The sequence below is a fragment of the Triticum urartu genome, chromosome 1A, assembly GCF_056163025.1.
Source record: "Triticum urartu cultivar PI428250 chromosome 1A, HENAU_Tu73, whole genome shotgun sequence".
NCBI lineage: Eukaryota > Viridiplantae > Streptophyta > Magnoliopsida > Poales > Poaceae > Triticum > Triticum urartu.
The window spans coordinates 296247844-296263675 of record NC_141873.1 but is presented as its reverse complement, the minus strand read 5'-3'; the positions used below and the strand labels follow the sequence as shown (position 1 = coordinate 296263675).

The window sequence follows — 15832 nt, the reverse complement described above, 5'->3', positions numbered from 1 at the left end:
GGGGAGCCAAAGAATATTCTCAATTATTAGCAGCTGAGTTGTCAATTCAACCACACCTGGAAACTTAATATCTGCAGCAAAGTGTTTAGTAGCAAAGTAATATGATAGTAGTGGTAATGATGGCAAAAGTAACGGTAGCAAAAGTAATGTTTTTGGTATTTTGTAGTGATGACAACAATAGCAACCAAAAAGTAAATAAGCGAAGAAAAATATATGGAAAGCTCATAGGCAATGGATCGGTGATAGAGAATTATGCTGGATGTGGTTCATCATGTAACAGTCATAACATAGGGTGACACAGAACTAGCTCTAATTCATCAATGTAATGTAGGCATGTATTCCGAATATAGTCATACGTGCTTATGGAAAAGAACTTGCATGACATCTTTTGTCCTACCCTCCCATGGCAGCGGGGTCCTGGCAGAAACTAAGGGATATTAAGGCCTCCTTTTAATAGAGTACCGGGCCAAAGCATTAACACATAGTGAATACATGAACTCCTCAAACTACGGTCATCACCGGGAGTGGTCCCGATTATTGTCACTTCGGGGTTGCCGGATCATAACACATAGTAGGTGACTATAGACTTGCAAGATAGGATTAAGAACTCTCATATATTGATGAAAACATAATAGGTTCAGATCTGAAATCATGGCACTCGGGCCCTAGTGACAAGCATTAAGCATAGCAAAGTCATAGCAACGTCAATCTCAGAACATAGTGGATACTAGGGATCAAACCCTAACAAAACTAACTCGATTACATGATAAATCTCATCCAACCCATCACCGTCCAGCAAGCCTATGATGGAATTACTCACGCACGGCGGTGAGCATCATGAAATTGGTGATGGAGGATGGTTGATGATGACGACGGCAACAGATTCCCCTCTCCAGAGCCCCGAACGGACTCCAGATCAGCCCTCCCAAGAGAGTTTAGGGCTTGGCGGCGGCTCTGTATCGTAAAACGCGATGAATCCTTCTCCTTTATTTTTTTCTCCCCGAACACGAATATATGGAGTTGGAGTTGAGGTCGGTGGAGCTCCAGGGGGCCCATGAGGCAGGGGGCATGCCCCCCACCCTCGTGGCTAGGGTGTGGGCCCCCTGGCCTTGATTCTTTGCCAGTATTTTTTATTATTTCCAAAAATAATCTCCGTGGAGTTTCAGGTCATTCTGAGAACTTTTGTTTCTGGACATAAATAACACCATGGCAATTCTGCTGAAAACAGCGTGAGTCTGGGTTAGTTCCATTCAAATCATGCAAGTTAGAGTCCAAAACAAGGGCAAAAGTGTTTGGAAAAGTAGATATGACGGAGACGTGTCATGTATCTTGCATATTATGAGAGAAAAGGCATTAGAATTACTCCAAAAAGCATTATTATGGACTAAAACATCTTAAATAACAGTAATAAAACATGATGCAAAATGGACGTATCAGTCACCTCCTACAATAGTGGGGCCAGTCCAGCTATCTAGGAGGTTATGCAGTTCATTGATAAAGTCTAATTTAAAGTTATCATAAGCAGAACCATATACAGAAATCAGCCTCCAAACAATGTTATTACACTTATTCTTTAGCAAACAAGAGATACTGAATGTATGAATATCACAAGCCAATAATCTCAAATTATCCTCCTTGACTCCCGCCAAAATACCACTAGTTGTGTTGTTGGCAGGGAGCCAGTTCCAGATGAAGCCATTCCTAGAGTCAATAGCCTCTAATTGAGTGATATTGAACTCAGATTTCTTGGTTTTAGACAAGCATATAAAGTCAGGGCAGTGAGCTCTAATGAGCGCCTGCACTTTAGAATTTTTTTGAGGTCCATTAAGGCCTCTCACATTCCTATCATTTAAATCTAGATATAAGTTTAGCTTGACACTTTTTGGATCTCTGGCTGATGACGTCCATCCAAGGGGAGGCATCACCAGACTCATCACCCATAATTGGCACCGAGTTTTGATCCAAGTTAGTGTTTAGAATAGAAATAGGAACAGTAGAAGAATAATTAGAGAAATATTCATCCATGGTGACATCAATGTCTCCAGGGAGGAACATATCAGGATTATCCTGCTTAAATTTATCTAGCCTATCTAGCTCAAGATTTTTAATAGCTTCAACATTGTTATCTACTTGGGAGGGATTATCTCCCAAAGCAATGCCGGCTTTGAGAGCTTTAGAAACTAGATTGGAATTATCCAGATAAGCAAAATAATTATGACAAGCTTTGGATTTATTACCTCTAGGAATCTCCAAAATTTTCACCTGCTTAATCTCTTGAGCTTTGATCAAGGCTGGCTTCCCATCCCTTTTTATCCTGTTGCTCATCCTAGTGGATATGACAGGGCCCCATTTATCTCCACCAGCTTTAAGGATAGCAGAAGGAGCAGGGCAGGGGATTAAACCCCCATGTTGGGAAGTAGCATAGTCTTTGTTGAGATCTCCATTTTTGACAGCAGCATCAAATTCTGGTAATAGAATAGTACCAATATTCTCAGCTGGAGTTCTCTTAATAGCCTGGAGGTAACTTTTAGTCAGAGGAGCATCTTGAATTTCCAGAAAAACTAATCTGTCCAAAGGACTGTTGTTATCTATAGTCTTTTTTGAGGATGGAACAGGAGGAGCGGAAGTAGCAGAGGTGTAGATTTTGTTTCTAGACCCACTAGGAGCAGAGGTAGGTCTAGGTCTAACATTAGAGTTCTTCCTGCTAGTGTCCAGGTCATGTTCCATATCTTCCCCCAACAAGTCATCATTTCTATAATCATCCTCATCCTCCTGCTTCTTGTTACTATCTTCCTCATCTTCCTTAGGATCAGAAGGATCTGAAGGGTTATCAAAAACAACAGGAGCCTCCTCATCAACTTTAAAGGTAAGAAGGAACAACTATTGGTGAATCTCAAACAGTCTGTCTCTTGGAATCAGGGCAGGATATCTGACAGCAACCTGTACTCTCACAACTTCATAGAAACATCTGAAAATGCCATGCCAATCTATATTGGTGATGACCCTAGAGTAGTAGCAACTTGAGCTATCACAGACCAAGAGCACCATACAGGAGGTAGGCCCACAATATCTATCCATATCTCAGTTAGAGAATCATAAGTAGACACATGCCCATGCCAATTCTTGAAAGAAATGGACACCCCTTTCTTCTTGAGGTTGATGGAGTCATAAGCAACTAGGTCAGTGATCTTTTTGTTGGGAGGGAATCTGACAAGGTATTGGGAGTCATCATAAGCTCTAATCTGCCAAGGCCAATTGGTTTTCCACATAATGGCAAAGGAAGCACCCAATTCCTCAGCAGAAATCTCCCCCTCTTCAATGACCACCAGACCCACATTACCAAAATTCAGCCAGTCACTATTGCATTTTTCACCTGCCTCAATATGAAAGAAGCCCAGGCCATTCCCTGCATTGCCCCAGAACTGAGCAGTTGGGTAAGGTTTGTACCACATGGGGCAAGCATCCATGTGGTGCCCGGGCACAGAACATATGAAGCATTTTTTTGGTAACTGACACATTCCTACAAAATGTCCAGGCAGCCCATAGTTATAGCAGATGGCCCCAACTACATTATAAGACTCAGGTCCCACTTCAGGTAGGGTAAGTTGATGGGAAGCAGGACCAGCATCAGACTTGATAGGTTTCTTTCCTGCAGTATTCTTCTGCTTCTTCTTGTTCTTGCTCTGACCAACTTGTCCACTGCCAGGAGCAGACCCACTACCAGTAGTCATAGGTTGGAGGACCCCTTGGGGGTAAGGCATGGGAGAACACTGATTGGGAGCCATGAACGAATACTGCATTTGATGTTGATTCTGTGGCCAAGGATTAGCAGCATACTGTTGGAACCCAGGGGATAGCCTGGGAACATCTACCCCATCTGAGGATACATCATCTGCGTACCCGAGGCCATAGGAAAAATAGGCGGCTTGGCATAGATGGATATAGGAGGGGCTTCTTGATGTTGAGTCAAAGGGGGACGAGCAGGGGGAGCAGTGGGAGGGGTAGGTTTGACCTGGGTAGGGGGATGAATCCCATCGGTGCGTCCCCGGCCACCAACGTTTCTTCCTCCCCGTGCACCCTGTCCTGATCCAGCGCCAACCATCTTACAAGACCCCTCAGCGTATGTCGCTCTCCCTTCACACTTTGACCAGAAATCAGCAGATAAACTGAACATCTTAGGCTTGATGCGTTGATCAGCAGCGCCGATAGGGAAGCAGTCGGAAGCAGTAAATTGACCACTGATACGTCTCCAACGTATCTATAATTTATGAAGTATTCATGCTATTATTTTATCATTCTTGGGTGTTTTACAATCATTTTATAGCAACTTTATATCATTTTTGGGGACTAACCTATTGACCCATGCCCAGTGCCAGTTGATGTTTTTGCTTGTTTTTTACATCGCAGAAAATCAATATCAAACGGAGTCCAAACACCATGAAACTTTACGAAGATTTTTTTGGACCAAAAGGAACCCATTGGGCCAGAGCTGCACCTGGGGGGTGCCCCGAGGGGGGCACAACCCACCAGGGCGCGCCAGGGCCCCCTGCGCGCCCAGGTGGGTTGTGCCCACCTTGGTGGCCTCCCGCACCCCTTCTTTGCACTATAAATTCCCAAATATTCCGAAACCCCTCGGGGTTAACCTAGACCAGAAGTTCCGTAGCCGTAGAGCTCCGTAGCCACCGAAAATCAATCTAGACCCGTTCCGGCACCCTGCCAGAGGGGGGAATCATCTCCGGTGGCCACCTTCATCATCCCGGCGGCCACCACGATGAGAAGGGAGTAGTCCAAACTCGGGGCTAAGGGTTTGTACCAGTAGCTATGTGTTTAATCTCTCTCTCTCGTGTTCTTGAGATGTCACGATCTTGTTGTATCGCGGGCTTGGTTAATATAGTCGGATCATATGGTGTTTTCCCCTCTCTATCTTGTTGCGATGAATTGAGTTTTTCCCTTTGAGATTTCGTGGTTATCAGATTGAATACTTATATGGATTTGAGAACACTTGATATATGTCTTGCAATTGAATACTCGTGGTGACAATGGGGTATCGTATTGATTCACTTGATATTTGTTTTGGCACTCAACTTGTGGATTCCCGCGATGACATTGGGGTAATCTATGCATAGGGGTTGATGCGGGTTCTTGTCCTTGTTTTTTCGGTAGAAATCTTGGGGCACTCTTTATAGTTATTTGTGTGGATTGAGTATTATGAATATGAATATGCTTTGGTGTTATTCTAGTACGAACTCTAGGATAGGTCGAACGGAAAAATAGCTTTGCGTTATTTTAGTACGAACTCTTGAATAGATCGAACGGAAAGAATAGCTTTGAGGTGGTTTCGTACCCTGCAAACAATTCCTATCTTTTGTTCTTGCTAATAGGAACTCGGGAGTAATTCTTCGTTGCACTTTGAGGGATAATCATATGATCCAACTATGTTAGAATTGTTGAGAGATTGCACTAGTGAAAGTACGGACTGTATGCCTTGTTTTTAAGAATTGCAACACGGTTTTTGTGCCCGTTTACTATTTGCTACCTTGCTATTTTTTTATTTATTCAGATTATAAAAATATATTTCTACCATCAATATTACACTTTTATCACCATCTCTTCACCGAACTAGTGCACCTATATGATTTGCCATTGTATTGGGTGTGTTGGGGACACGAGAGATTTCTTGTATTTGGTTACAGGGTCGTTTGAGAGAGACCATCTTCATCCTACACCTCTCACCGATTGATAAACCTTAGGTCATCCACTTGAAGGAAAATTACTATTGTCCTACAAAACTCTACGCTTGGAGGCCCAACACGTGTCTACAAGAATAAAGTTGTGTAGTAGACATCAACCTCTTTTCTGGCGCCGTTGCCAGGGAGGTGAGTGCTTGAAGGTATATCTTTAGATCTTGCAATTGAATCTTTTAGTTTCTTGTTTTATCACTAGTTTGGTTTATAAAAGAAAACTACAAAAAAATGTAATTGAGGTTGCATCATATTATTGATTGTCTTTATAATATCTTTCTTGAAAATGATGGTTCGGAAAGTTGTGCTCAATTGTTAGAAGAAGAAGTCAATAGAATGATTGGTATAAATGATGAGCATGATTGCAATGTTGTTTGTATGAACTCTTTGAATATCCATGATGCTAACGATGTGCAAAGCCATAAGCTTGGGGATGCTATATTTGATGAAGATGATATTTTTAGTCCCCCATGATTTGATGTGCAAATTTGTTATAATGATTGCATGCCTCCTATTTATGATGATTATAATGATGAAAGTGGATTTGGAGAGGTCGTGACTTTATTTAGTGATGAATCCACCATTTTGGATGAGGCTTCAATTGACTATGATAACGAAGTTGCTATCTATGATGATTATGGTGATGACATTTATGCTATAAAGAATAATGATAACCATGAAACTTGTCATCATAATTTTAATTTTCACTCTCATGATAGTTATTTTGTTGAGTTTGCTCCCATTACTATTGATGAGAACAAATTTGCTTATGTGGAGAATAAGAAAATTTCTATGCTTATGTATCATGAAAAGAATGCTTTATGTGATAGTTATATTGTTGAATTCATTCATGATGCCACTGAAAATTATTATGAGGGAGGAACATATGCTTGTAGGAATTGCAATATATCAAGTTTACTCTCTTTATGTTGAAAATTTTGAAGTTATGCTTGTTTTGCCTTCCTATGCTAGTTTATTCTTGTTCCCATGAGTTGTTTGATCACAAAATCCCTATGCATGGGAAGTGGGTTAGACTTAAATGTGCTAGTCTTATGATTCATGATGCTCTTGTTATGTTTCAATTCTTATCTTTTATGCGAGCATCATTGAAATCATCATGCCTAGCTTAAAAGGCATTAAAGAAAAGCGCTTGTTGCGAGACAACCCAACACTTTTACCTTCTGTTTTTGTGTGTTCGCATGATTATGCTACTGTAGTAATCATATTTTATAGCTTTTGTTTCAATAAAGTGCCAAGTAAAGCCTTTAGGATCTTGTTGGGTGATAGTTGCTTTGATCTTGCTGAAAAACAGAAACTTTTATGCTCACGAAAATAATTCTAGTTTTTAACAGAAGAGAGATATTGAGTTTATTATTTTTGCAGAAGATTAATATACAAATTTCTCACGTGGTCCTAATTTTTCAGAATTTTTGGAGTAGCATAAGTATGGTTTGAGTACAGATTACTACAGATTGTTCTGTTTTTGACTGATTCTGTTTTTCAATGCATAGTTTGCTTGTTTTCTAGTTTCTATGGCTTATATTGCTCAATATAAATTGTGGAAATGATATTCTATAGTAGGCATTGTGTGATAACAATTATGAATCTTGTCTTTGAAAGTACCCAAAAGTGAAATGGTTTGCTCTTTATCATACTAACCTATCTCACGAAGTTCCGTTAAGTTTTGTGTGATCGAAGTTTTCAAGTTTTGGGTGAGATGTCGATATGAGGAGAATAAGGAGTGACAGGACCCTAAGATTGGGGATGCCCAAGGCACCCCAAGGTAATATTCAAGGAAGATCCAAGCAACTAAGCTTGGGGATGCCCCGGAAGGCATCCCATCTTTCGTCTCCAACATTATCGGTAACCTCACTTGGAGCTATGTTTTCATTCGTCACATGATATGTGTTTTGCTTGGAGCGTCAATTTATTTTGTTAGGATTTGATTTATGTTATTTAGAATAATGTTTTTCATCTTATATTTCAATAAAAGTGGCATTGATAGCCTTTACTATGCTTATTTTGCAAGTATACATGTTGCTGTTTGAAAACATAAAGTTTACCGCTGTTACAAAAATTCCCTAGAAAAGCCAGAATGTGATAAAGTGTTGAAACTGTTTTCAAAATGAGATATGATAAATTTTCTACAGTGTGGTAAATTTTCATAATTCTTGGAGTTGAATAAGTATTGATACTCTTGCATTCTTTACAGATTGTACTGTTTTGGCAGATTGCTGTTATGTTTGCATTGTTTGCATATGTTTGCTTGTTTAATGATTCTATTTGAGTATAGGATTATCAAATATGCAGAGGCATTTAGTATGAAATGTTGAATAATAATTTTAGTGATTTGCTACAGTAGAGAATGATAAGGGTTTTGCATTAGTTTATACTAACTTATCTCACGAGTTCTTGTTGAGTTTTGTGTGGATGAAGCTTTTGAGATTTAGGAAAACCGTGATATGAGAAGAATTAAGGAGACACAAAAGCTCGAGCTTGGGGATGCCCAAGGCATCCCAAGACAATATTCAAGAAGTCTCAAGCATCTAAGCTTGGGGATGCCCCGGTAGGCATCCCACCCTTCTTCTTCAACAATTATCGGTTAGTATCAGTTTAGCCTAAGTTTTTGCTTATTCACATGAGTTGTGCTATTCTTAGAATGTCATTTTATTTTGTTTTGCTTGCTGTTTTAATAAATTACTTAGATCTGAAAGTTTTTTAAATAAAATAGAGTCCTCTAATAATTGCCAGGGAGGCTAAGTAAGCGACATTCACAACCCATCAATGAAGCTCTTTTCTATGTCATTTACTCTTGTGCTTCACTTATATCCTATGAGTAAATTGTTGAATAAATTGAATGTCATGAAGTTGAAATCATATCATGCCTAGTGGTAGCTTCACATTGGGTTTAGAAAGTGAAATCTTTTGAGGCTTGACAATCACGATATTGGTCATACAAGCAATTCACGAATAATTAATGGGAAAACTTTGTTTTTGCCACTCTAGCTTTTGCCCATTTTGCTTATGCCACTCTAGAATTTAACATTTCACTTTTGCCACTCTTAGCTTTTGACAATATATCAATTTTGACATTCAGTGGCAAAAGCAAAATTTTCAGAGTGGCAATTGTGATACATTGCAAAACCTAAGAGTGGCAAAAGTGAAATGAAAAATTATCGTTTTTGCCACTAAATGGCATTTGTGATGTATTGTCAAAAGTTAAGAGTGGCAAAAGTGAGATATCAAATTCTAGAGTGGCATAAGCAAAATGGGCAAACACTAGAGTGGCAAAAACAAAGTTTTCCCATAATTAATATAAGGAAGAAAACTTTCACATATAAATACACTATCATGGAAATCTTTTGTGATTGTGATCCCCCATCAAAATATTATATGCCAAAATTGTTGACGTTGGACAAGGAAGACAATGTAATGGTTTATGTTTGTTCATATTCACATAGAAGTTATATTGTCATAGATCCTTCAACATGTGGTGCTTGCCCCCCATCTTTGCTAGCCAAAAAGTCCGCAGCAAGTAGAGATACTACTTGTGCATCCAAAAACCCTTAAACCCAAATCTTATTTTCATGAGTCCACTATATCTACCTATATGCGGTATTCTTTTGCCGTCCTAAGCAAATTTGCATGTGCCATCTCTAATTTTCAAAATAAACTTCTCTTTTGTGTGTTTGTTTCGCTCGTGGAGCGGTGAGGGGTGGCTAATATTTTCCATGCTATTAGGGATGAGTGTTTATTCACTTGTCATTGCACGAGAGGAAGGCAAAGGTATTAGGGATGCCTAGTCCCGAAATGCAAAAATGAATTTACTTTATGTTGTCAAATAATAAATTCCTTGGAAAGTGTTGGTATGGAGGGCACCCGTGGATACGGTTAGCCATGGAAAGTGAAAGTATGGTGGAAAAAGGAATAAACTTTATTTTCTGTTTGGGAACCGCCTATGATATATCTAGCATGGAAAGTGTTGGGAACTCTAAGCCGTTTTCATTGGTGGGATGGATACACCTCCCAAAATGTTTTTATCTATAAGTTTTTCGCTTTGAGCTCTGGCACCTCTACAAATCCCTACTTCCCCCTGCGAAGGGCATATCTTTTACTTTTATGTATTTACTTTTATGCAAAGAGTCAAAGTTTTTCTCTCTATTCATTTTTATTTTTCTCTTTTGGCTAGCATCATGTGGTGAGGAAACATCTAGGCACATATGTCTAGTTGAATATGGGTAGCATGAGTTATTATTGTTGACATCACCCTTGAGGTGAATACGTTGGGAGGCAAAACAATAAGCCCCTATATTTCTATGTGTCCAATTGAAACATTTTCCCCATGTGTACAAGGTGAGTGTTAGCAATCATAGAAGACTATATGATGGTTGAGTATGTGGAGCTTGCTACCTCTTGAGCACTGCATTGGTTTTCCCTTAAAGAGGAAAGGGTGATGCAGCAAAGTAGCGCAAGTATTTCCCTCAGTTATTCAGAACCAAGGTATCAATCCATTAGGAGGCCACACACAAGTCCCTCGTAGCTACACAAACAAATAAGAACCTTGCAACCAACGCCATAAAGGGCTTGTCAATCCCTTCACGGTCACTTATGAGAGTGAGATCTGATAGAGATAATAATGATAAGATAAATATTTTTGGTATTTTTATGACATAGATTGAAAGCAAAGATTGCAAAGTAAAATAGATTGGAAACTTATATGATGAAGAATAGACCCGGGGGCCATAGGTTTCACTAGTGACTTCTCTCAAGATAACATAAGTATTACGGTGGGTGAACGAATTACTGTCGAGCAAATGATAGAAAAGCGAATAATTATGAGAATATCTAGGCATGATCATGTATATAGGCATCACGTCCGTGACAAGTAGACCAACTCCTGCCTGCATCTACTACTATTACTCCACACATCAACCGCTATCCAGCATGCATCTAGAGTATTAAGTTCATAAGAACAGAGTAACGCCTTAGGTAAGATGACATGATGTAGAGGGATAAACTCAAGCAATATGATATAAACCCCATCTTTTTATCCTCGATGGCAACAATACAATATGTGTCGTTTCCTTTTCTGTCACTGGGATCGAGCACCGCAAGATTGAACCCAAAGCTAAGAACTTCTCCCATTGCAAGGAAGATCAATCTAGTAGGCCAAACCAAACTGATAATTTGAAGAGACTTGCAAATCTAACCAATCATGCATAAAAGATTTTAGAGAAGAATCAAATATTGTTCATAGATAGACTTGATCATAAACCCACAATTCATCGGATCTCGACAAACACACCGCAAAAAGAGTTACATCAAATAGATCTCCAAGAAGGTCAAGGAGAATTTTGTATTGAGATCCAAAGAGAGAGAAGAAGCCATCTAGCTAATAACTATGGACCCGAAGGTCTGAAGTAAACTACTCACACATCATCGGAGGGGCCATGGAGTTGATGTAGAGGCCCTCCGTGATCAATGCCCCCTCCGACGGAGCTCCATAAAAGGCCCCAAGATGGGATCTCTTGGGTACAGAAGGTTGCGGCGGTGGAAATAGGGTTTCGTGGTGCGCCAGGATGTTTTCAGGGTATGTGAACATATATAGGAGGAAGAAGTAGGTCGGTTGAGCCACGAGGGGGAGGGCGCTCCCAAGGGGGTAGGCGCGCCCCTTGACTCGTGGCCACCTCGTTGGTTGCTTGACGTCCACTCCAAGTCCTCTGGATCACGTTTGTTGCGAAAATCACGCTCCCAAAGGTTTCTTTTGTTGGGGAACGTAGTAATTTCAAAAAAATTCCTACGCACACACAAGATCATGGTGATGCATAGCAACGAGAGGGGAGAGTGTTGTCCACGTACCCTCGTAGACCAAAAGCGGAAGCATTAGCACAACGCGGTTGATGTAGTCGTACGTCTTCATGATCCGACCGATCCTAGTACTGAACGCACGGCACCTCCGAGTTCAGCACACGTTTAGCTCGATGACGTCCCGCGAACTCCGATCCAGTGGAGCTTCACGGGAGAGTTCCGTCAGCACGACGGCGTGGTGACGGTGATGATGTTGCTACCGACGCAGGGCTTTGCCTAAGCACCGCTATGATATGACCGAGGTGGAATATGGTGGAGGGGGCACCGCACATGGCTGGGAGAGATCAACTGATCAACTTGTGTATCTAGAGGTGACCCCCTGCCCCAGTATATAAAGGAGCAAGGGGGAGGCCGGCCGGCCCTCTATGGGCGCGCCAGGAGGAGGAGTCCTCCTCCGAGTAGGAGTAGGACTCCCCTTTCCTACTCCTACTAGGAGGAGGAAAGGAAGGAGGAGAAGGAGGAAAAATAGGAAAGGGGGGCCGGCCCCCTAGTCCAATTCGGTTTGGGCTAGGGGGGATGCGCGCCCTGCCTCCTCTCTTCCACCACTTGGCCCATGAGGCCCATTACTTCTTCCTCGTATTCCCGTAACTCCCCGGTACCCTCAAAAATACCCGAATCACTCGGAACCTTTCCGATGTCCGAATATAGTCGTCCAACATATCAATCTTTATGTCTTGACCATTTCGAGACTCCTCGTCATGTCCTCGATCTCATCCGGGACTCTGAACTACCTTCGATACAACAAATCACATAAACTCAGAATACAATCATCACCGAAACTTTAAGCGTGCGGACCCTACGGGTTCGAGAACTATGTCGACATGACCGAGACATGTCTCCGGTCAATAACCAATAGCGGAACCTGGATGCTCATATTGGCTCCCACATATTCTACGAAGATCTTTATCGGTCAGACCGCATAACAACATACGTTGTTCCCTTTGTCATCGGTATGTTACTTGCCCGAGATTCGATCGTTGGTATCTCAATGCCTAGTTCAATCTCGTTACCGGCAAGTCTCTTTACTCGTTCCGTAATACATCATCCCACAACTAACTTATTAGTTGCAATGCTTGCAATGCTTAAGTGATGTGCATTACCGAGAGGGCCCAGAGATACCTCTCCGACAATCGGAGTGACAAATCCTAATCTCGAAATACGCCAACCCAACAAGTACCTTTGGAGACACCTGTAGAGCACCTTTATAATCACCCAGTTACGTTGTGACTTTTGGTAGCACACAAAGTGTTCCTCCGGTAAACGGGAGTTGCATAATCTCATAGTCATAGGAACATGTATAAGTTATGAAGAAAGCAATAGCAACAAACTAAACGATCAAGTGCTAAGCTAATGGAATGGGTCAAGTCAATCACATCATTCTCCTAATGATGTGATCCCGTTAATAAAATGACAACTCATGTCTATGGCTAGGAAACATAACCATCTTCGATTAACGAGCTAGTCAAGTAGAGGCATACTAGTGACACTCTGTTTGTCTATGTATTCACACATGTATTATGTTTCCGGTTAATACAATTCTAGCATGAATAATAAACATTTATCATGATATAAGGAAATAAGTAATAACTTTATTATTGCCTCTAGGGTATATTTCCTTCATATTTCCGTTTGGACTCCGTTTGATATTCCTTTTCTATGAAATTCTGAAATAGCCAAAAAAACAACAATTTGCACTGGGCCTTGGGTTAATAGGTTAGTCCCAAAAATAATGGTAAAACTTTGTTTTTGCCACTCTAGTTTTTGCCAACTTTGCTTATGCCACTCTGGAATTTGACATTTCACTTTTGCCACTCGTAGTTTTTGATAATACATCACAATTGCCATTCCGTGGCAAAAGCAAAATTTTAGAGTGGCAATTGTGATACATTGTCAAAATCTAAGAGTGGCAAAAGCGAAATGAAAAGTTATTGCTTTTGCCACGGAAAGGCATTTGTGATGCATTGTCAAAAACTAAAAGTGGCAAAAGTGATATGTCAAATTCTAGATTGGCATAAGCAAAATAGGCAAAAACTAGAGTGGCAAAAACAAAGTTTTCCCAAAAATAATATAAAAGTGTAAAATAAAGCCCATTAACATCCAAAACAGATAATATAATAGCATGGAACAATCAAAAATTATAGATACGTTGGAGACATATCAACATCCCCAAGCTTAATTCATGCTCGTCCTCGAGTAGGTAAATGATAAAAACAGAATTTTTGATGTGGAATGCTTTCTAGCATGTTCTTCAATGTATTTTTCTCTATTATGGCATGAATGTTCAGATCTGAAAGATTCAAGATAAAAGTTTATTGTTGACAGAAAAATAGTAATACTCCAAGTATGCTAATCAAGCAATTATGTCTTATCAAAATACCATAGCCAAAGAAAACTTATCCCTACAAAGTCATATAGTTTGGCCATGCTTCATTTTCGTCACACAAAATGCTCCCATCATGCACAACCCCGATGACAAGCCAAGCAATTGTTTCATACTTAGCATTTTCAAACTCTTTCAACTTTTACACAATATATGAGCGCGAGCCATGGACATAGCACTATGGGTGGAATAGAATATGATGATTGAGGTTGTGTGAGAAGACAAAAAGGGAGAAAGTCTCACATTGACGCGGCTAATCAATGGGCTATGGAGATGCCCACCGATTAATGTCAATGCAAGGAGTAGGGATTGCCATGCAACGAATGCACTAGAGCTATAAATATATGAAAGCTCATCAAAGAAACTAAGTGGGTGTGCATCCAACTTGCTTGCTCACGAAGACCTAGGGCATTTCAGGAAGCCCATCATTGGAATATACAAGCCAAGTTCTATAATGAAAAATTCCCACTATTATATAAAAGTGACAAAATAAGAGACTCTCTATCATGAAGATCATGGTGCTACTTTGAAGCACAAGTGTGGGAAAAGGATAGTAACATTGTCCCTTCTCTCCTTTTCTCTCATTTTTTATTTGGGCCTTCTTTTTTTATGGCCTATTTTTTTCGTCCGGGGTCTCATCCCGACTTGTGGGGGAATCATAGTCTCCATCATCCTTTCCTCACATGGGATAATGCTCTAATGATGATCATCACACTTTTATTTACTTACAACTCAAGAATTACAACTCGATACTTAGAACAAAATATGACTCTATGTGAATGCCTCCGGCGATGTACCAGGATTGCGATGAATCAAGAGTGACATGTATGAAAAATTGAGCATGGTGGCTTTGCCACAAATACGATGTCAACTACATGATCATGCAAAGCAATATGACAATGATGATGCGTGTCATAATAAATGGAACGGTGGAAAGTTGCATGGCAATATATCTCGGAATGGCTATGGAAATGCCATAATAGGTAGGTATGGTGGCTATTTTGAGGAAGATATAAGGAGGCTTATGTGTGATAGAGCGTATCATATCACGGGGTTTGGATGCACCGGCGAAGTTTGCAACAACTCTCAAGGTGAGAAAGGGCAATGCACGGTACCGAAGAGGCTAGCAATGATGGAAGGGTGAGAGTGCGTGTAATCCATGGACTCATCATTAGTCATAAAGAACTCACATACTTATTGCAAAAATCTACAAGTCATCAAGACCAAGCACTACGCGCATGCTCCTAGGGGGATAGATTGGTAGGAAAAGACCATCGCTCGTCCCCGACCGCCACTCATAAGGAAAGCAATCAAAGAACACCCCATGCTTCAAATTTGTCACACAACGTTTACCATACGTGCATGCTACGGGACTTGCCAACTTCAACACAATTATTCATCAATTTCACAATTACTCAACTAGCACACCTCTAATATTACCACCTTTATATCTCAAAAAAACTATCAAGCATCCAACTTCTCTTAGCATTTAAAATTTATAACCAAAGTGAATTACCATGCTGTTCTAAAGGACTCTCAAAATGATATAAGCGAAGTACTAGAGCAAAAATTATCCAACTCAAAAGATATAAGTGAAGCACATAGAGTATCCTAATAAATTCCAATTCATGTGTGTCTCTCCCAAAAGGTGTGTACAGCAAGGATGATTGTGGTAACTTAAAAAGCAAAGACTCAAATCATACAAGACACTCCAAGCAAAACACATATCATGTGGCGAATAAAAATATAGCTCCAAGTAAAGTTACCGATGGACGAAGACGAAAGAGGGGATGCCTTCTGGGGCATCCCCAAGCTTAGGCTTTTGGTTGTCCTTGAATTTTAC

At 40.4% G+C, this 15832-nt stretch overlaps 1 protein-coding gene across 1 annotated transcript in view; it reads right to left on the bottom strand.

Annotated features, from left to right (window-relative positions):
• LOC147990923 (uncharacterized) overlaps nt 1-2727 on the bottom strand; it is a 149958-nt gene extending 147231 nt beyond the window's left edge. The window contains exon 1 of the mRNA XM_087538454.1: nt 2238-2727. Coding sequence (XP_087394580.1) covers nt 2238-2727 — 490 coding nt within the window. The remainder of the gene's footprint in view (nt 1-2237) is intronic.
• Nucleotides 2728-15832: the final 13105 nt, after the last annotated feature.